The sequence below is a fragment of the Zea mays genome, chromosome 5 (genome assembly GCF_902167145.1).
Source record: "Zea mays cultivar B73 chromosome 5, Zm-B73-REFERENCE-NAM-5.0, whole genome shotgun sequence".
Taxonomy (NCBI): domain Eukaryota; kingdom Viridiplantae; phylum Streptophyta; class Magnoliopsida; order Poales; family Poaceae; genus Zea; species Zea mays.
Window position 1 is genome coordinate 6,363,338 of NC_050100.1, and position 21,685 is coordinate 6,385,022.

The following is a 21,685-nucleotide window of genomic DNA, read 5'->3' on the forward strand; positions in this document are numbered from 1 at the left end:
ATACAATTGGGCATAACCTTAGAAATAGGTTGATTGGCACAAATTTTGGTAGATCTGGGGAAACAGTTAGTCGTTGTTTCAATAAAGTTCTTCGTGCAATTGGTGAGCTACGAGGCGAACTAATTAGGCCACCTTCATTGGACACTCCAACCAAAATATCAGGGAACTACAGATGGGATCCGTACTTTAAGGTGTGAAACTCATCACTATTTTGTTTTTAGGTCTATATTCATGTTGCACATACGGCCCCTAATGTTTCATGCTTGTATGGCCCTTAAACTAGGACTGTATTGGAGCTATTGATGGTACACATGTAAGAGCCACTGTTCCTAGAGATATGGAGCATGCCTTTCGTGGTAGGAAGTCCTATGCGACTCAAAATGTAATGGCAGCTGTAGATTTTGATCTACGCTTCACTTATGTGTTGGCTGGTTGGGAGGGAACAGCTCATGATGCTAATGTATTACGAGATGCTTTAGAACGTGTGAATGGCCTTCGCGTTCCACAAGGTAATAGTTTCACTTATGTGCTTGTAAATGACAATGTTTATGGAATTATGACCATAATATATATATTATTATTATATTATAGGTAAATTCTACCTTGTTGATGCGGGATATGGAGCAAAACCGGGATTCTTGCCTCCTTTCCGTGGTGTGAGATACCATTTAAACGAATGGGGCAATAATCCCGTACAAAATGAGAAAGAGTTGTTTAATCTAAGGCACTCATCTCTTCGTGTCACAGTTGAGCGTGCATTCGGGTCATTGAAGAGAAGATTCAAGATTTTAGATGATGCATCTCCTTTCTTCCCTTTTCCAACACAAGTCGATATTGTTGTTGCTTGTTGTATCATTCATAATTGGGTCATACAAGATGGTCGTGATGATTTTATTATACAAGATTCTAATTGGCCTAGTCATAGCCATGCTACATCTTTAGTTGGCCAAGCAAGTGAGCATGCTGCTATGGTTGCTTTGAGGCAAGGAATTGCAGACCAGATGTGGACAGACCATCAGAACTACAATGGAAACTAGTATCTTGTAATATTTGTAAGAACTATTTGTAAGGATGCTATGTTATTGCAAGGATGTATTGGCTACTGTCTTTTATCAGTAAGAACTATTTGTAAGGATGCTATGTTATTGCAAGGATGTATCTTTTATCTGTAAGAATTATTTGTAAGGATGCTATGTTATTGTAAGGGCATATTGGTTGCTGATTTTAATGTTGCTATGTCATTGTAAGGAAGTATTGTTTGCTAATTTTAATGTTGCTATGTTATTGTAAGGAAGTATTGTTTGCTGATTTTTATGATCTTGATACTTGTAGGGAAGAAATGGAAGCTGAAGGACAAGGCTTCACTAATGGGCATGCTACCTGGACATCAGCAATGTCCTCTTTCATGTTGTCCTACCTGTCCAATGTGGTGTCAAGTGGCGAAAGGACATCGTCTGGTTTTAAGAAAGTTCACTACAATAGTTGTGCAAAAGCTATCAATGAAAAGTTCCAAATCGCCCTCAATGGCGAGCAGATTAAAAATCATCTAAAAACTTGGTCCAGAAGGTTTGCCAAGATAAATAGGATAAGAAAAGTGAGTGGTATAGGCTGGGATGAAGATAGTTTTACTATTACTATGGATGAAGAGCACTATAATGGCTATGTTAAGGTATTATTTCTTCTACCTACAATATATGTTCAATCTGCAATATGTGTATAATCTGCTATTTAGTTTTCTATAATCTGATGCTTGTAGTAGTTGGTAATATTTCTATAATCTGCTATTTAGTTTTCTATAATCTGATGCTTGTAGTAGTTGGTAATATTTCTATAATCTGCTATTTAGTTTTCTATAATCTGCTATTTAGTTTTCTACAATATATGTTCAATCTGCAATATGTTGGCTATTTAGTTTTCTATAATCTGCTATTTAGTTTTCTATTTAGTTTTCTATAATCTGATGCTTGTAGTAGTTGGTATTATTTCTATTGATCTGTTTGTCCAAATGTAGGATCACAAGAATGATGCTGATTGTTTAAATAAGCCTCTTGAACACTTTGCTGAGATGCAAACAATATTTGGAAACACCATGGCCACAGGTAAGTTTGCAAAGGATTCTAATGCAGCTTTAGGCGAAGATGATGAAGTTGATAATGAAGAGGTGATGGCACATGCTTTCACTAAAAGGATGTCCAATTGTGATGATAATGCCACAACATCTTCTACAAGCAAGATCAGGAAGAAGGCAAAAAAACGTGATAGTGAAGAGGAGGGGTTGATTGCTGCATTCAAAAGTGTCGGGGATACCTTATCCAGTGCTATTGAGAAGGTTGCCACAGGGGACACTGATGTGCCAGATGATCTTTTTGACAGTTTGATAAACCTTCCAGGTGTGTGTGCTTTGTTCTTAACTTTAAATGTTGTAACCTGTTTTCTATTGATCTGTTTGTCCAATAAAAACTATTGTAACCTAAAACCTGAAAACTATTGTAACATATTTTTTGACAATTTGCTAAACTTTGCAGGTTTTGAGCAAACCCACATATCTCTTTATTTCAATTATCTGGTGGCGCACCCTCACATTGCTAGAGCCTTCAACAAGTTGCCATTCGACCACAAGTTAATCTGGGCTCGCAATTTCGTCAGTGAAAAGTTCCCAGGAGTGTGAGGGCAGTTAGTAGGTAGGCTTGGAGGGTTCTTTTGCTTGAACCACATAGAACAATGAATTGTGATTTATGTGTACCCAGGACTGTGAGGGCAGTTAGTAGATAGGCTTGGACAGTTCTTTTGCTTGAACCACATCAAACAATGAAATGTGGTCTAAGTACGTCATCTGATTTTGCTTGAACATGCAGATTTTGTGGAAGCCTTAAACTTGATATTATGTGTAATGCTAGGACATATTATTATGTATTGTGTGGAATTAATAATATGTGTGTTTTGTGGACTTAATATTAGTTGTAACATATCATGAGATGGGGGCAATGGCTGCAAATATTTTTTTGTGCTCTGTTCTCGAACCAAACAAAGGACAGGACCAATCCATCCCCAGTTATACCTCTAACCAAACAAAAAACAAGGATCATCTCATCCTTCTGACCAAACAATACGAGGAATCATTCCATCCCCCAACCCAGGGGCCATTCTATTCCATCCTCATTTGTCCCATAACCAAACACATCCTTAGTGAGCATGAAGAACATCGAATTTTGGAGAGAGAGAGAGAGAATTGCATTTAAACCCGATCACACAAAGATAAAGGATATTCTCTATCCTTCTCTTGCTAGCATAACAATGTTAAAAGCGTGTAAATCACGAAATCCTAATCCACCTCTGTTTTTTGGCTTCACCGGTTTCTCCATTTCCAACCAATGATTTTTTTTGTGTGTCTTTATCGTTGCGTCCAATAATTTCACAAAATCATTGGTGTTATATGTCATCACATAGTGATTTGATGAGGTGAAAGCAATGCATAGCATAGACAGGGATGGCTTTTGAGACCACTCTGTTTCCAGCCTCAAATATAAACTTAAATTTTTCGACGAAGCCTGGTAGGCTCAAATACTTTTCATTATAAATAGCATATGAGATTCCTATATTCTACATGCAACTTCCTTTTACTTCATCAGACACATTAATTAGCACTGAACGTAACTACTAACTAGTCCTTATTAATTAACAGCTTCTCTAAAGCCTCTCTCATAGTCATCCAATATCTTCCTTGTTTCCATAGAAACCGAATTTGTAGCATTCAATAAAAAAAATAAACACTAATATGTCAATTTAGGTGACTTGTGACAAAATCTTCACCACCTTTATGCTCGCCTTTCTTCTCCAGCTACCTCATAAGCCACAAAACCATTATCCGTGAATCTGTGATGAGCCGTCCAAAACAAAAAGCACTTTGGATATTTGACATGACTTCTGGAAGAGTCTTCTTCAAGCAATTCGCCAGCACCTCAAGTACGAGAACAATATTTTGTGTCATTCCATGCATCTATCCGCCATTTATATATAATAACTTTCTGAACTTCTTTAACTATTCTCTCGCCCACAATGTGCCAACGTTCCTTATTAAAAAAAAAAGAATAGCGACCATGCCATCAAAGGCTCTTTCAATTTATGCAGCTGTGAATTGACCTAACAATATCGCATCCATCTGTTGTGTTACCCTTGGCTAATTGTATTTGAATAAAAAAAAGGAACCAATGAGATTTCCATCTTGTGAGATGAACATAACATGCTTAGAATGTTCTTTTCCATCCATCCAGCCTCATTGATCTTTCTGAGATGTGAGAATGGTTTGTCCATTGTCCTATCTCTTTAGAGATAGTTTGAGAACCTCATTTTTTTCTAAGAGATTTTTCTAAAGGAAATTTAGTTTATTTTTTCATGAAAAAAAAGAAATCTCTTAGGAAAATAAGGTTAACAAACTAGCAAAAAGAGATGATCATCCATAATAAAAAAACCAAATGACCCAAAGTTCAAACGTGTCACTGTTTTTCCTCTCTTGCTGTATGCTCTCATTTTTTTCTTCTTCCCAGAACTTTGCATTGCAATGCCAACCAATACGACGGTGTCCACCTACCGCCCACCGCTCTCGTTCCAACCTAGTTGGACCACCCCGTAAAAAATCTGAGGGGAGCCGGCCTCCACGAACTCCTCCGCTGCAACGACATAAAAGAGCCGCGTCGTCCCTTCCCTCCCGGCTTCCTGGCCTGCACCTAGCATCTCTCCGCTTCCTCCCCATCCGCGCCGCCTCTGACGTTGACCTCGGCGGCCGCCACCGGCGAGGTCGCACCTCGCCGGTCACCACCACCCCCGCTGCTCGATCTTATATCCCTACTCCGAGGATCCCTGTAGCCTCCTCCGGCCGCGCACCCGCGGAACCCTAGATCTCCGATACCCCGCGCTCCTTCCCGCCGACGGCTACCCGATCGGAATGGGCCGCCATCTTCAGTAAGGTCCAAGGACCCAGGGGTACCCCCCTCCGCCTTCGCGCGTGCGCGGAGCGCCGCCGCGATGGCCATCCGCATCACCGTATCCTATTCGGGCTACCTGGCGCAGAACCTGGCCGCGTCCTTCGGCCTGCGCTGCACCGCCGCCGCGGCTGCGGGCGCTGGCGCCGCGCCCGGTCCAGGGTGCCGCTTCCTCCAGGACGCGCTATCCCGCCCTTTCTGCCTCTTCGCCTCCTCCCGCCACGTCGACCCCCACCATGACGCCGAGGATCAGAACCACCCGAAGCCCGGGCCCAAGGCTCTGTCCCCTGCCGTTGCAGCAAGAGGAGATGGCTACTCACTGTTGCTGCCGCGATCGTGTTCCGCGAAGGCGCCGCCGCCGGTGGATGACCCCCCAGCGTCGCTGGCCGTGGGGCTGCTGTCGGTGTTCGCGTCTGGGATGGGATCGACTGGCGGCATTGCTGGTGCATCCTCCCTTGTTGCGTCGCCGTCAATATCAACCGGGCTCAACCCTGCGTCGCTCCTCCCGTTCCTGCAGGCGAGCAAGTGGCTCCCCTGTAGCGACATAGTCGCTGCTGCAACGACGTCGCGCAGCTCAGGACGCCCAGCAGGTGCAACGGCTGCACCTACACCGCGTACAGCTGCACCATCGCCTCGTCCTGCACCACGCGCAGCCGCTCCATCGCCCCGTCCTGCACCATGCGCAGCCGTTCCATCGCCCCGTCATGTACCAGTGCCGTCACCTGCTGTTGCTGCTCCTTCCAAGGTCGGCATACAAGCATTGGTTGATAGTGCTAGCATCGCCTCAGGTTCAGCTGGGATTGGAAGAGGGGTCATTGCCTCTGGTGCAGCTGGAATGGTGAAGAAGAGTGGTGCTAGTCTTCCTGTTGGTGCAGGGGTGGGAAGGAAGACCGGTTGGCTCTCAAGGTGGGTGAGCTCATGCTCAGATGATGCGAAGACCGTCTTTGCCGCTGTGACCGTGCCACTGCTCTATAAATCATCCCTAGCTGAGCCGAGGTCCATCCCATCCAGGTCAATGTTCCCAACATTTGATGTTGGTGATCGGATCCTTGCTGAGAAGGTATGCTGTATTTCAGTTCCTTTTGTTATGTGAATACCAATGTGTATTTATTTTGTATCATTTGCTTATATTGGTGAACAGGCATCTAATGTGTAGCCCCTATCGTGACTGTAGATTTCGTACATTTTCCGGGAACCGGAAATTCTGGACATTGTGATCTTTCGGGCACCTCCAGTCCTTCAGGTGTGATACAATGTTTGTGCATTGTCTAATGTAGTTCATCAGAGCTTATTATAACAAGAACAATCTTTGTAGGCATTGGGCTACAGCGCAGGTGATGTGTTTATCAAGAGAGTTGTGGCTAAGGGTGGGGATATCGTTGAAGTAAGCTTTTATCCCAATGGTAGTAACCTCTATGTTTTCCTTCATTTTGGCATTACTTTTTATTTTTGGGGATTATATGAACCAACTGGTGTCCCTTGTATTTAATAGGTACGTGATGGTAACTTGATTGTTAATGGAGTAGTTCAGGAGGAAGAATTTGTGTTGGAACCAGCCGACTACGAAATGGATCCGCTGGTATAATAACTAATCTTCTTACCACATGCTACTAAAGAGCCACTATTTTGTAGTCCTGTAAGTAAGTCGCCTCCATCATAGTTATGTGGCATCAATTCTTGACTTTTGAATTGTTACAAATTGGTTGTGACCTCAAAAGTATTCCTGTGTTCTATGTTCATATATTAAGTTTACTACTTTCATCCACTGAATCTATATACACGTGCTGATTAATCGTTGTTGCTTGGCCAGACTGTGCCTGAAGGCTATGTCTTTGTACTGGGGGATAACAGAAACAACAGCTTTGATTCACATAACTGGTATGCTAAACCACCAATAGAGGCTTTATGTTTCAGTTTTAACCCCAGTTTCTACAGCAATAGCTCATGTGTTCTGTTGTTTCTGCAGGGGTCCACTTCCAGTTAAGAACATCCTCGGGAGATCTGTGCTCCGATACTGGCCACCATCTAGGATAACAGATACAATATATCAGCATGACATGGTGCAGCACACAGCTGTTGCATCCTGATAATACATTGTGGCAATACCACGTGGTGCACGCCAATTTCTCCTTTCCCTGCATAGCTTTATTGACAATTGATATGCTTAGCCGTGGGGTTCTTTATTTATTTGTTGTAGCCTTGCCTCAAATGTCGATTGGGCAGCTTGGCTGACAGATTAGTTTTTTTTTCCCTCCCTACGGGCAGATGCTTGTTTAAAGACAGCAATTCTTGTACTCCGTAGCTAAGAATGAATGCCATATAAATGTTGCAGTAGATAAGCATCAAGGAGTGTAGGATGAGGATGGCAGTTCTTTTGTTTTATGAGATGAGATGGTGCTCTAAACTTACGTAAAGGAAATACGAAGCATAGAAGAGTGCCCAAGTTGTGTTATGTATTTTTTTCATTCCTTGATCTTGGATCAAAGATTCAAGGCAAAGTCAGCCTGGTGCAAAGGTTTTGGTTGAATCCTTGTATCCTGCCAGATAAGGTTTTTTGATGGTGCAATTTTGGATTAGCATTTGCCCTAGTATTTAGTGTTTTTTAGTTCTGTATTCATTTATGATGTAATACAACTTTGTGAGCATAGTTCTGTTTGGCCTGCTTTGTTCAATCGCAGTGCGGGTTCAATACTACGTTGCCTGATGTTATTGTCTGTTATTTTCTTTGTAACTGTATATTTTTCATCTGGTACTCTGTTTACCAGATATTTCATATGACTGATTTAATGAACAGAGATGACGAGGGAATCTATGGGAAGGAATCCCTTTGTTATTCAAATTGAATAGCAATGGATTCTTTCCCCATAAATCCTCTTGTGATCCCTGTTCACCAAACTAGCCCTTAGGGGTTTAGACTGTCCACAGCGGCGACCTAATTTTTCCCCTTATATCACTTTTTTGCGTCACATCATCAACATTTTACTTCCTAACTTTTCATCTCCCGCAGCGGTTCCCTCTATTATCCTCCTATACCATACTACAACTATAAAATATTATTATCTAACCATATTTATCTTTTATTACTATTTTTCAACTATTAAATAGGTAAGCACTGTGTAAGGGACCCTACAGTGCTCCCCTTGATCTGGGGGAGCGGCGTGGCCTCCCGTAACGTGTAGGGGAGCATTTTGGAGGCCACCATTGCGGGCATAGAGGCCCCCTACACGTATATAGTGCTAGGGAAGGAGGCACGACGCGGCAATGCGCTGTGGACGGTCTTAGTCCATAGAAACCAAACACCCCTGGAAACTGCAAGAATTATGCCTTCGTTCAATAGATGACATTTATGACAAACTTATTAGTTTGTACCCCTACGTCTCAAAATATAAGTTATTCCAATTTTTTTGGAAAGTCGAAGTGTTTTCAAGTTTGACTAAATTTATTTATACAAGTCATAGCATGTACGATATCAATTATATATCATTAGATTCTCCATTAAATATATTTTTAAACTATATCTCATAAATCTTTATAATTCTCGCAATATTTTTGATTAAACTTTAAAAATGATACTTTTGATTAAACTTTAAAATTTTTGGTTCTCCAAAAATCTTGGAATGACTTATATTTTAGGATGGAGTGAGTATTTTTTTTTTCTCCACCTCAAAAATATATAAACAACTTTGTGAGATTTCAAATTTGTCTTAAATAAAACTAAAAACTTGGGATGCGTTTTAATGCTGGATAACCGCCTAATGGAATCGATTCTCTAGAAATCAAAATGGAAAGGAAAAGGAAAAGGAATGGAGATATAACTGCCAAAATTGCTAAAAAAACAAGATGAGGATAGTTGACATTCTCTAGAAAGAAAAGAAAATGAGGACGATTATTTTAGAATGGACGGAGTATTTTACTGTTCTGAAACGGGCAGTCGTTGAGCTGATGGCCAGGAGTACCATAAAAAATGCAGATAATGCAGTAAAGATTAAAATAATACGGGTTGAAAAATCAACAATACATGCACGGCTATAAAATTTAACAAGAAGGCATATGTACTCAGAAGATGCAAGGTGCTAAAGATAGTCATTGCATGATTGCAAGAAGGCAGTATGAACAATGTAAGATTGTACCCCTGCATTGCTAGATGCAATACAAAATTTGAACATTATGTTACAACCCATTTCACGTTCAGGCACACTTCCAGCCTAAGTATACATGAAATCGATGTATATGTGTAATTTCCTATCAGCCCTACGAGAAGTAGATGACAGCAGAATCTATTACCACTTTACATCCAGCGACAGCGGTTCTGGTGGCAAAATGAATGACAGAAACTTTGTGAAGGAAATATTTGAAGTCAGGCTGCCCCAAGTAGTGGTGTCCACTACTGGAAATTGCCTCCTAACCTTCTTCACCGAAATAGCCTTCAGCCTATCGTCATCTTCCACTCTAGCTATAATGTCAACTGGAACTCGCTGGACCATGGGTCTCGTTTTCCACTCTGGAACATCTTCCCAGATGGGATCATCCTCAGTGACATCCCTTTCAAACTCCAAACGGAATTTCACCAGAGGTATCGATGTCACTTTAGCTTCAATGAAGTGCACTGAACTATTCTCCTGGTTTCTTTTGCTAAACCAAGTCTTCAAGATCTTTTCAAGCTTTATCAGTCTTGGGCTAATTGAGGAGAACAAAAATTCTGAGATCAACCGATTTGATATATGGACTTTATACTTGTCTGACAATAACTCTATAGTGTCATGTGACCTTAAGAAAGTCTTCACATGGCCTCCAGATACACTTGTTTGATGCACAACAATTACGACTGATCCTACAATACCCACTTGAAGTAATGGGGCACAGGTTGAGTAGCTCAAAGGCCATATTTGGCTTAGGTCGTTGTTACTAGCCAACAAACTTCCATTTGATAGAAGACCTATACTGTGAGGGTGGGTTACAGAAACTTTCTGTGCACCAATGACCTTTAATGCAATGCCATCCGCAACAAATATCCTCTTAAGCCTTGTGTATGTGGCATTCCCCTGCATAAGAATTAATAAGTGCGACATAATATTCGGCAAACAATCGAGGAACAGATCATAGTGCACATTTCCTAACGCTATGACTTGACAAAGCATACTTTCAATGAAACAGGATGGCATACAAAATCTACTAACGACAATAGCCTGTGATGATTGTTGTAAGTTAGTGAAAAGATACTAGCACAGAATATGAAGTGGTCACTAATTCATCAAAGAATGGGTACTATATGCAGAAAACCAAGAAACCATATGCTTTTGTCAAATGCTCATCAGATGTCAATTAAAAAGTGAATTATTAATACAGGTTCAAAAGTGACAATGGCAGCATAACTCAAAATCAGATATCTAAAATCTATCCAGCAAAGTTCTAACTGGTAAGCATCGACGGGGTTGCTTTGCTGCTATTGTAATGGTGTTGCAAAATGTATGGCTTCTGTGGCCGATGGAGCCTAAAATTTTAGGTATAGCAGTGGCACACCATGCTCATACTTGATATTGAGAACACCCACTCTCACCGGCTTCATATCCAGTGGCAGAGGACGAAATAAATTTTAGGTATGGTGAATATGATAGTATACACAATGGTGTAAGACTCAAAACAGAAGTTTGAATACGCATGCAAATACAAGATGCCATGAGTTGATCTCACAAGTGTATTATTCTTTACCTGACCTCTTTCACAAAAGCATTGTAAATCAACAAACCATTTACTTAACAACAATGAATTAAAAACAACTAAAATAATAAACAAGTAAACAAGCTGCGCATCATGTGCTAATTAGCTAAATTTCTGACCTATGCACATCATATGAACTCAACAGCCAGCTCTCGTGTAGTCGTGCTAGACTTGGGTGGTGGCCGGTGGCCGAATGGGCCACTTTATATCACTTAATGTGTCGGCGTCGTGGCCACTCACCGTATGGGGGCTGGCCTTAAGAGAAGTTCATTAGCACTTTAGTACATTTAAGCCCAAATAATAGCCCAAAACTGTTTGTTCTCTTTCTCGTTGCTTCGCTAGAAAGCTATGGTAAACTAAGACACCGGATGGCAGAAAAGAGATAGTGTCAAGTGATTCGCTAGGGTTATTTAGGAGGAATCAATGTATGGCGGGCGTCATACCCCGCCAGTGGGTCCTCTGCCCCTGTATGGCTTTATGCATTAATAATACCGTGAAGTTCTTAACAGGTAATGGAAGGGACTAAACATAATAGCAAGATCATTGCAGCAATACTTAAACCCCTCCAAAAAGAACCATAGGCTTCACTCCATAACCAAAGCAGATCTCCATGTCCTGTTATCCTATTCATGCTCTTCTCCATTATAGTCAGCAAAGCCAGCAATACTCACAGTACATGACAAGCCAGAAAAACAGCATTTATTTTATGTGTCACCAGTCGTTCCATCTTGTTTTTTTTATTGAGCTACATTTGTTCCAATTTAAACAATCAGAAAGTTACATCCACTTCTATCTAAGAAAACCACCATCTATCTAAACTTGCATCAGTAAAATGAGGACAAAAAAGGCAGAAGCATCCTAATTTGAATATCTACAAATACTGCCATCTATCTGTATTCATTAATGACAAATTTCCATATAGCATGCACCAATGATTACCTACTGAAACTTAAATGAACACAATCTATTACACTATGCTTAACCTTCACCATCAATGGTCCGTTACTTAATATCCCCAATTTAGACAAGTTAGAATAGCACCTTGAATCAAGCTGAATTCTGATTCTACACAATACCATACCAATGCGCAATGGCATAAAAAAATTGGGCAAAGCTATCCAAGTGTCACTACAAGTTGAACACACAAAACAAACTAAACAAGGGTCCGTACTGATTTAACATTCAACTACTACAAACAAACAATATAAAGTCATCAGCAACACTAAATACTGGGGTGGGGGATATACAGGTTCAGATATACTTCAACAGTAATAGCTGCTGCTAAATCAACTCAGCTGTTGAACCATAACCATCAAAGCTTTGAGCTAACACAGCTTTTACACCAACCTTTACTCGAAAACTAACATGCAAGCAACCGATCGGGATCGGATGCAAAATCGGGAACAGCGACAGGTCAAAGTCAATCCACTCACCGAAGGTAACTGGAGCTCGACGAGGCTACCGTCCTGGTTGCCAGCAAGCTTGAGCTCCACCGGCCCAACCAGCTCCACGTCCCTGACGCCGGTGTCGAACCCGAACGCGCCTTCGGCGGGGACGACGTCGACCCCGTCCGGCCCATCCACCTCCTCGACGGCCGGCGCGGAGGGGAGTCTCCACTCCACGGCCTCGTCGGAGAACCGCGCCAGCGCCGCCGACCCGCCCGCCCGCGCCCGGAACTCGTACCGCTGCACGGAGCCGACGCGGACGGCGCCGGCGTCGAGCGGCCAGACCCTGACCTCGGCGTCCGGATCCCAGTCGTACTTCTCCGAGACGGCGTCGATGACCTCCTCGAGGAAGGTGGGCTCCGGGGCCAGGTCCTCCAGCTCCGGGTCGGCGGAGGTGGAGGCGGAGCCGTTGGAGGAGGCGGTGAGGAAGGAAAGCGAGGCGCAGGCGGACGGCGAGGGGGCGGAGAGGAGCAGCAGCGCGAGGAGGAGAGAGATTGGAGGGAGGGCCAGGGAGGAGGAGGCCATGGAGGGTCGGAGGATTGAGGAAGGGTAGGTCTCCTGGCGGGTTCTCTTCCCCGACGAAGGGATCTCCTCGCGAAGGATGAGGATGGTGGTGGTGGTTGGTGCGCTCGTGGTATACGCCGTAAGCACAGGCTGACGTGTGAGCCCGGTGAGCGAGATTGATAAAATGCTCGGGTCGTCTGGCAGGCTTGTTTGGAAGACAAACAAGCCCAAAACGGCCTTTCGCGCAGTTGGGCCGAGCCGCCGCTGGCCTTTTGCAGAAGCAGCGACAATTGGGAACGTGTTATATAGCTGTACATTGCTGATTGGGACCATGTCTCCTCGGTGCGTGCACTGACTCTCAACGCACGAGAGATTGGCACCGAAATTCCTCGACGCAAAAGCTCCAACGTACACACTAAGGTCCTGTTTGGAATCGTAGTATTTTTGCAGTTTTGAAACAATACTATGGTATTTGATGATACTATAGTATTGGAGCTCAAAAGGTGTTTGGTTTGTATAGTCAAAACTCAGTTTTAAATATCATGGTTTACGCAAAACTGTGGTATTTTTGGAGTTTTTGAAACTCCACTCATGACCTCGGTTTTCTTCTCTTCTCTCTACATATACTTTGTTTTTCCAATAGAACCAAACAGATCTCGGTTTTGAACAATACTGTAGTTTTACTGTGGTAAAGCAATACCGTAGTATTTTTGTCATGTACAATTGTAAACTATGGTATCTCAAAACTACAGTATTTCAAAACTACATTCCCAAACAGGCCCTAAGGCTCTGTTTGGAATCGTAGTATTTTTGCAGTTTTGAAACAATACTATGGTATTTGATGATACTATAGTATTTGAGCTCAAAAGGTGTTTGGTTTGTATAGTCAAAACTCAGTTTTAAATACCATGGTTTACCCAAAACTGTGGTATTTTTGGAGTTTTCGAAACTCCACTCATGACCTCGGTTTTCTTCTTTTCTCTCTACATATACTTTGTTTTTCCAATATAACCAAACAGATCTCGGTTTTGAGCAATACTGTAGTTTTACTATGGTAAAGCAATACCGTAGTATTTTTGACATGTACAATTGTAAACTATGGTATCTCAAAACTACAGTATTTCAAAAATGCATTCCCAAACAGGCCCTAAGTGGCAGGACCATGAAAAAGACAAGATTTTCTTAAGCTTAAATTACTGTAGGGAGGGCCTACAGTATTTTTATTGCTTAGTCAAAATAAAAAATAGAAAAACAATTACAGGGAAGTAAACTAAAAATTACAATACATAGCACTGAATCTAGGTCCTAATTTTATCCCCTATCTCTAGTTTGACTCAGTGACACAGTAGACGCAATTCTGTTTTGAACATTTCCCGACATTCATCCACCATGGGCGGGATCTCATTAAACACCCAATTATTTCTACTTTTCCAAATGCACCAGATTAGAAGGATAATAGCTTCTAGTCTCCATGGGACCTGCCAGCTTCTTCTAATCCTTAAAATGGTGTAGCATGCGTTGCTTCCAACACCACATAGGTCTATCATCATTCTTTATCTATCTCAATGCTTTAATACATGATCTTTATTATTAATCTACAGTCACAGTAGCTCCACATCAAAATTTCTTTTACTTCCTCCGGTCCCAAAAAACAATAGTCGTTTTAGAGAATTAGTGGATTCATACAATTCTTGATGCATATGTTTTGCATATGTCTAGATTCATCATTGTCCATTTGAATATAAACATAAAAACTAAGAGTTAAAACGACTATTGTTTTAGGATGGAGGGAGTACATAATTTTTGTTGACATAAACACATAATTATATTGAAAACATACATCTAATTACACAATTACAATGTTCATCCTCATATTTTGAACAAAGTATTTACAATAATGTCACAAAACTCATTCATGCCTTGTCCTTCATCAATCATCACCTTGTTCTTGATTAGGAACATAGTCTCCTTGGTTTTACATTAACAATTATTTTAGAATCCATTCTGTGTAGAATAAGACCGTCTGGTAATAAAAATTACAGGAACACAAAAACCAAAGTACAAATACGTGCAAAGATAAATTAGCTTACAACGATAAATGGCAACAGAATAATGCAAAAATCAAATATAGTACTAGAAATAATATCAGCCGCAACAACTTGATAAAGAAGGGGTCAGCGTCGATCCTCGATGTCTAGTAGCAAATTCTTTGGCCTGATTCCCCTATGGATGACTTGCTTCTTGTGACATTATGCCAGTGCATCAGCAGCAAGGCTCGTGGCATACTAAAACACATATGATTCATTGGCGTCACAATCTAACAAAAGAATGGTAAATAAGAAGGAAACCTGCATACATATATCATGCTCTAGGATATGGTATGGCAAATGTCAGCACATGTTCTTCGCCATTAAAGGCAACATCACTAGTTGAGATTTAGATAGTATCATGCTAAAAGAGACGCCATTAATTTTCACTATGTTTCGTGTATAAATGTATGGGTTCAGGGGAGTAAAGTCATATACTCTGTGTTGCGCATAGTGCACTACATGTCCTAGTCATGGGCAACAGATCATATAAACATTTGGTTTCACTGAGCTTGTAAAATGGGCATGAGCCTTTGCCTTGCATTCCTATGAAATACATTGTAATAAATCTCTACTAACTATTAAGGGGGCAGTGTAGACTGCCCCCGCCGCCAACAGCCCGCACGCCAGCCGCGACCGCTCCACGAATCCCGCCGCGAATGCCGCCGCGCGACGCCACTACAGCACACTGCACACCCGCCAGCCATGCCGCACCGCACGCCCGCAACGGCCTCCTCCCTACGCATGCGGGAACCGCCCGCACAGCCCGCCGCGACCCCCACGCACGCGGCCGTCCCTACGCCTGCCGCAAAACCCCCGCCGCGACCGCTCCACGAATCCCGCGCGCGTATCCCGCCGTGCGACGCCGCTACAGCACACCCGCCAGCCACCACATCCCCAATAACTCTAGCGCCCCTGAACCTGATCGAGGTGTCGAAGGCCAGCAAGAGGAAGGCCGCCGCGACCGCCGAGAGTGGAGGCAAGGCCGTGGTGGAATTCTTGTTGTCTTCATCTGCGACCGTGGCCGCCAATAAGGTGGCGAACGACATCGCGGCGCTTAAGCTATCAGGCTGCACCTGCACCGGGGTCCTCACATCTCACCCCTTCTCCCACGATATCCACGTGAGCACCCATTTCCGATCGAACCCTCGTCTTCCTATTCTTTTTTGATTTGTGGTGTGAATCTTTTACACTCCTAAACCTACACCGGACGCGGAGGACTTAGCAGTCATCAGTTTATTTTTTCCCATACTATGCCATGTAAGATTTAGGACATTTGGAGTCACTGCTTCCATCGACCTCCAGAGATCTCTTCTGCTCTGTTCCCCGGCAAACTGATCTCTGGTTTTGATATGTGCACTTACCTTTGATCTTTGAATTATATTATTATACCATCATGCCTTGCAAATGCATTCTAATCTACAGGAATTTTGCTAGCGCACTTCACTAGCTTACGACAAGTATTGATTTTCTTTTATATTTTCTCAGGGTACTTCAGATGCTGTAAGGCAGTACTTGTGGCTATTTGAGCAACATAATGTGATGGAAATTCTAATTATTGCTGGGTCAACATGTTCCTCCTCGCAGTGTCAGAGTGCGAGATTGTACTCAGCACGGTGAGGGATTTTGGTTTTGATCTCGTTGGACTTGAGTTTACTGGAAGCTGATGTAGTGCCTTCTACCTGGATTTTCTTGTATCACTTTGTCTATGAATTCTCACGATTTGCCCAACTTGAGAATCATATGGCCTCCTCAGGGATTCAGTGGGTTGTATGAGTAATCAAGAAAGTGGATTGGCAGGTGTAATCCTTTTATTTGTGTTCTATTGGATCACTTCTGTTCCTTCATATACATATTGAGAAAAGTAGCACTACTTGTTCACTCCCGCATAGATGGGAACCATTTGAAACAGCTCAGCAGTAGAACATACAACTTCAGGAGTTCAGAGCTTCCATTCAGTTGGAGAGAACATATTTGGTAAATGAGGTGTGCTCTACTCTCTTCTTTGGTACACTCCAATTAGTTTCATACATATCCAGAAGTCTAATTTCTTTTGGGAAATAGATTCAGCAGGTTGCTGAGATAATCCATGAGTTTAAACTATGTACTACCTAAAAAGTCACAATTAAGATTATTTTCAGCTTAGTGGTTATTAATGTAACCGTAAATACTAGGATTCATTAAAACATTAGAGCTTGAAATATAGAATTAGATTAATCTGTGATATCAGAAGAATCTTGTAGATCCTATTCAGAAATATGCGACAATCTTGAGAAAGTGTACCAGTGAAAATATGAAAATGCAGATAAAATTGCAACAAGAGGGATATCCATTGCCATGTCACATAGTCAGCGCTTTGGCTTTCTTGGTCCAAATGGCTTGGGAAAGACCACTCTTATTAACATGGTAAGTTCAAATATAGATCTGGACACAAAAATGTATCTATGTTATCTTTTAGCTTCACATATATCCATCATCTATATTGATTGTCATGTTATGAGCCTCTGTTCTTAATCCGTTAGATATGATCAGTGATTTGTACTTGGTAACAGTGAACTCTTCTTATTTTGGTCAAGAGGGAGATCCTGATACTTTGGCAAGAATTAAAGCAGACACAGAAGCCCCTGAAGCAAAATAAGAGGTGGTGCGTGATCCATGATGAATATTATAGATGATGATTATAGCAATTTATCTATCTGAAAATACTTAAACTTCTCCATTCACTGATCTTTGTTTCCCTTGCTAATAAATAATTGCCATTTTCTAATAAACATTCTATTTGCTTGTTTTGTAGCAAAATAAATCGTTCGAATCCAATTGCTGAAATGGTAAAACCATTAATTATAGGCAGCAAATAGTGTGTGTCTGTTGTGTTGTGGGCACACTGCATTATCCTTGGAGATGACACTTTGTTCCAACTTCTGGTGTAAAACTATTATATTTAGATTCTCTAGCGGCTTTAAAATCAGAGATTAGATGGAGGCTCTATGTATTTAAAGATGGTGAATCATTGAATGGTAGGTGAGGCGCACTCTTTGAAGGTAGACAAGGCGTTGTTCGAGGGAAAGTCGAACTATGTTATGTTTTCAGGTAACCTGTAGAAAGAAGTTCTCTGAATCTGTGCCATAAACTGTTTCCACTATGCCTAAACTTAAGTACATGTGAGTACATTTTGTCATTAACAAAAACTAGAGTTGCATTAAATTCTATGTTTTTGTTTGAGGTTAAATCGATTTTTCTATGTATATAGAAACCTCCCAAGATTATGCGGAATCAATCATTTGATCTGTGCTCCCCCATCGCCACCAGCGACGGTGCCACCCCTGTTGCGTCCATGGGTGCCAGGAAAGACGGTCAGCTAGGCAACCTCCTCAAGGCTCCGAAGCTTTTGGACACTTCCACCAAGTCCTGACAGCAATCGGTAACTTCTGCATTTGCTCGATTGTGGTCGGCATCATCGTCGAGATCATCGTCACGTGTTGCTCTTGGCTGTAAGGACGTCAAGGACTGAGAACCAAGACACCTTCGATACTGCCATGGATGGCATGCTTGCTGATCCTAAGGAAGCCATGACTGGTATCAGAGAAATCCACTTTTTGCCCTTCAACCCTATTGATAATAGGACTGCTCTAACATATATTGACGCCGATGGCAACTACACCGTGTCAGCAAGGGTGCTCCTGAACAGGTGAGGAAATTTATCTATCTGAAAATACTTAAACTTCTCCATTCACTGATCTTTGTTTCCCTTGCTAATAAATAATTGCCATTTTCTAATAAACATTCTATTTGCTTGTTTTGTAGCAAAATAAATCGTTCGAATCCAATTGTTGAAATGGTAAAACCATTAATTATAGGCAGCAAATAGTGTGTGTCTGTTGTGTTGTGGGCACACTGCATTATCCTTGGAGATGACACTTTGTTCCAACTTCTGATGTAAAACTATTATATTTAGATTCTCTAGCGGCTTTAAAATCAGAGATTAGATGGAGGCTCTATGTATTTAAAGATGGTGAATCTTTGAATGGTAGGTGAGGCGCACTCTTTGAAGGTAGACAAGGCGTTGTTCGAGGGAAAGTCGAACTATGTTATGTTTTCAGGTAACCTGCAGAAAGAAGTTCTCTGAATCTGTGCCATAAACTGTTTCCACTATGCCTAAACTTAAGTACATGTGAGTACATTTTCTCATTAACAAAAACTAGAGTTGCATTAAATTCTATGTTTTTGTTTGAGGTTAAATCGATTTTTCTATGTATATAGAAACCTCCCAAGATTATGCGGAATCAATCATTTGATCTGTGCTCCCCCATCGCCACCAGCGACGGTGCCACCCCTGTTGCGTCCATGGGTGCCAGGAAAGACGGTCAGCTAGGCAACCTCCTCAAGGCTCCGAAGCTTTTGGACACTTCCACCAAGTCCTGACAGCAATCGGTAACTTCTGCATTTGCTCGATTGTGGTCGGCATCATCGTCGAGATCATCGTCACGTGTTGCTCTTGGCTGTAAGGACGTCAAGGACTGAGAACCAAGACACCTTCGATACTGCCATGGATGGCATGCTTGCTGATCCTAAGGAAGCCATGACTGGTATCAGAGAAATCCACTTTTTGCCCTTCAACCCTATTGATAATAGGACTGCTCTAACATATATTGACGCCGATGGCAACTACACCGTGTCAGCAAGGGTGCTCCTGAACAGGTGAGGAAATTTTTCTATCTGAAAATACTTAAACTTCTCCATTCACTGATCTTTGTTTCCCTTGCTAATAAATAATTGCCATTTTCTAATAAACATTCTATTTGCTTGTTTTGTAGCAAAATAAATCGTTCGAATCCAATTGCTGAAATGGTAAAACCATTAATTATAGGCAGCAAATAGTGTGTGTCTGTTGTGTTGTGGGCACACTGCATTATCCTTAGAGATGACACTTTGTTCCAACTTCTGATGTAAAACTATTATATTTAGATTCTCTAGCGGCTTTAAAATCAGAGATTAGATGGAGGCTCTATGTATTTAAAGATGGTGAATCATTGAATGGTAGGTGAGGCGCACTCTTTGAAGGTAGACAAGGTGTTGTTCGAGGGAAAGTCGAACTATGTTATGTTTTCAGGTAACCTGCAGAAAAAAGTTCTCTGAATCTGTGCCATAAACTGTTTCCACTATGCCTAAACTTAAGTACATGTGAGTACATTTTCTCATTAACAAAAACTAGAGTTGCATTAAATTCTATGTTTTTGTTTGAGGTTAAATCGATTTTTCTATGTATATAGAAACCTCCCAAGATTATGCGGAATCAATCATTTGATCTGTGCTCCCCCATCGCCACCAGCGACGGCGCCACCCCTGTTGCGTCCATGGGTGCCAGGAAAGACGGTCAACTAGGCAACCTCCTCAAGGCTCTGAAGCTGTTGGACACTTCCACCAAGTCTTGACAGCAATCGGTAACTTCTGCATTTGCTCGATTGTGGTCGGCATCATCGTCGAGATCATCGTCACATGTTGCTCTTGGCTGTAAGGGCGTCAAGGACTGAGAACCAAGACACCTTCGATACTGCCATGGATGGCATGCTTGCTGATCCTAAGGAAGCCATGACTGGTATCAGAGAAATCCACTTTTTGCCCTTCAACCCTATTGATAAGAGGACTGCTCTAACATATATTGACGCCGATGGCAACTACACCGTGTCAGCAAGGGTGCTCCTGAACAGGTGAGGAAATTTGCAATCACGTTGCTTATTCTGGAATGAAAAAACTTTGTTCATTCAGCGTGACTAATTAATTGCTCCTGTGCTGAAACCCAAACATATTCTTGACATATGCCACTGCAAGGATAATTTGAGGCGAAAGGTGCACGCTATTATCGTCAAGTATGTCGAGCGTGTTCTTTTTCGCTTGATGTTGCCAGACATATATTGGTTGATGCTCCTTTTCTTTTTTTGTGTGTTTTGGTGATCGGTGAGCCAATTTTCTCATTCAAAATGTGACCTTACCATAGGAAGTACCTGAGAAAAACAAGGAGTCCCCTAGCGGACCATGGCAATCCATTGGTCTGCTGCCCCTGTTTGATCCACCTAGGCAGCGCTGAGACAGTTAGCAAGGCTCTTGTTCTTGGTGTATGTGATATAGACGTGCCACTAATAATCATTACTCCGTATGAAATAGGACGAGAAGATTCAGGCCCCCCTAATCATAAGCGCAGACGATTACTCGTGCTGCCAGTATGATTATGAGCAGAGAGCTGAAAAGAATCACCTGCAGAGGTCCAAGAAGTCTGCCGTGACTGCGCAGCCGTGCTCCTCACAGAGCCTGCTGATGAATCATCTGTCCCCTTGAATTCAGCCGTCTAACAATAAAGACACACACACATCGCCATCAGTTGAAGAACTGTATGAAAAACGCACACACATTCTTACCCACCTTGGGGATGTGTCACTGGTGCCCAGACCTATGTGGGCCACATGCTTCACATCTGTAGGGTACCCGATCTCCATCTCGTGCTCCTTGTGCACTGCAAAAGAGTAGGTATCTGGTCAGGTACACTTGTGCTTTCACCGTATGCTTTTGAGTTGGTTGGTGCTGCTTTTTTATGCATTTTACCTTTATAGTTTTTAGAATCTGGATGTAGTAGCCAATCCACAGAAACTCAAGTCAGGTAATGAAAAAAAATGCAGAAGCAATCTGGATGAGAGTATTACCGAACATTTGAGAGATTATCTTCAGTCCTTTGAAGATCCCCTTCATCTTTATTGCCATTACTGGTGAAACCCTTCGATAGGAAGAGAGAGAGAGAGAGCTCCTGTAAGAATGTAGAATAAGATCAAAATGTCCTTGTAGTACAAAGAGAAGATTTTAGCTTTCATGCTACAAAATATACACTAAAACATGGCAAGGAAGAAACACACAAAAAAGAGAGAGACATCAAACAAGGATGCAATTTGCATGAATGACAAGG

The 21,685-nt window shown here is 42.0% G+C and overlaps 2 protein-coding genes and 1 pseudogene across 6 annotated transcripts; 2 read left to right on the forward strand and 1 right to left on the reverse strand.

Moving 5' to 3' along the window:
- Window positions 1-4,566: 4,566 nt before the first annotated feature.
- Window positions 4,567-7,693, forward strand: LOC100502377 (uncharacterized). 5 transcript variants are annotated; one of them, XR_004849260.1, is made up of 6 exons: window positions 4,567-6,039; window positions 6,154-6,222; window positions 6,295-6,382; window positions 6,472-6,615; window positions 6,790-6,857; window positions 6,946-7,693. XR_004849260.1 is itself a non-coding variant. In NM_001366998.1 (6 exons), exons 1-6 carry the CDS (start codon window positions 5,023-5,025, stop codon window positions 7,064-7,066), a joined length of 1,431 nt encoding a protein of 476 aa, NP_001353927.1. In that variant the 5' UTR covers window positions 4,879-5,022; the 3' UTR covers window positions 7,067-7,657. The 5 variants fall into 5 exon arrangements, 1 of the variants encoding a protein (NP_001353927.1); XR_004849259.1 differs by having other exon boundaries at window positions 6,472-6,558; XR_004849258.1 differs by having other exon boundaries at window positions 6,295-6,363.
- Window positions 7,694-9,031: 1,338 nt separating this feature from the next.
- LOC100276491 (uncharacterized) lies at window positions 9,032-12,837 on the reverse strand. Its single transcript, NM_001150265.2, has 2 exons — window positions 12,131-12,837; window positions 9,032-10,021 (listed from the first exon to the last, which is right to left on the reverse strand). The coding sequence occupies exons 1-2, from the start codon at window positions 12,665-12,667 to the stop codon at window positions 9,260-9,262; spliced, it is 1,299 nt and encodes a 432-aa protein (NP_001143737.1). The 5' UTR covers window positions 12,668-12,837; the 3' UTR covers window positions 9,032-9,259.
- Window positions 12,838-20,022: 7,185 nt separating this feature from the next.
- Window positions 20,023-20,818, forward strand: LOC109939509 (plasma membrane ATPase-like; annotated as a pseudogene).
- The last annotated feature ends 867 nt before the right edge of the window (window positions 20,819-21,685 follow it).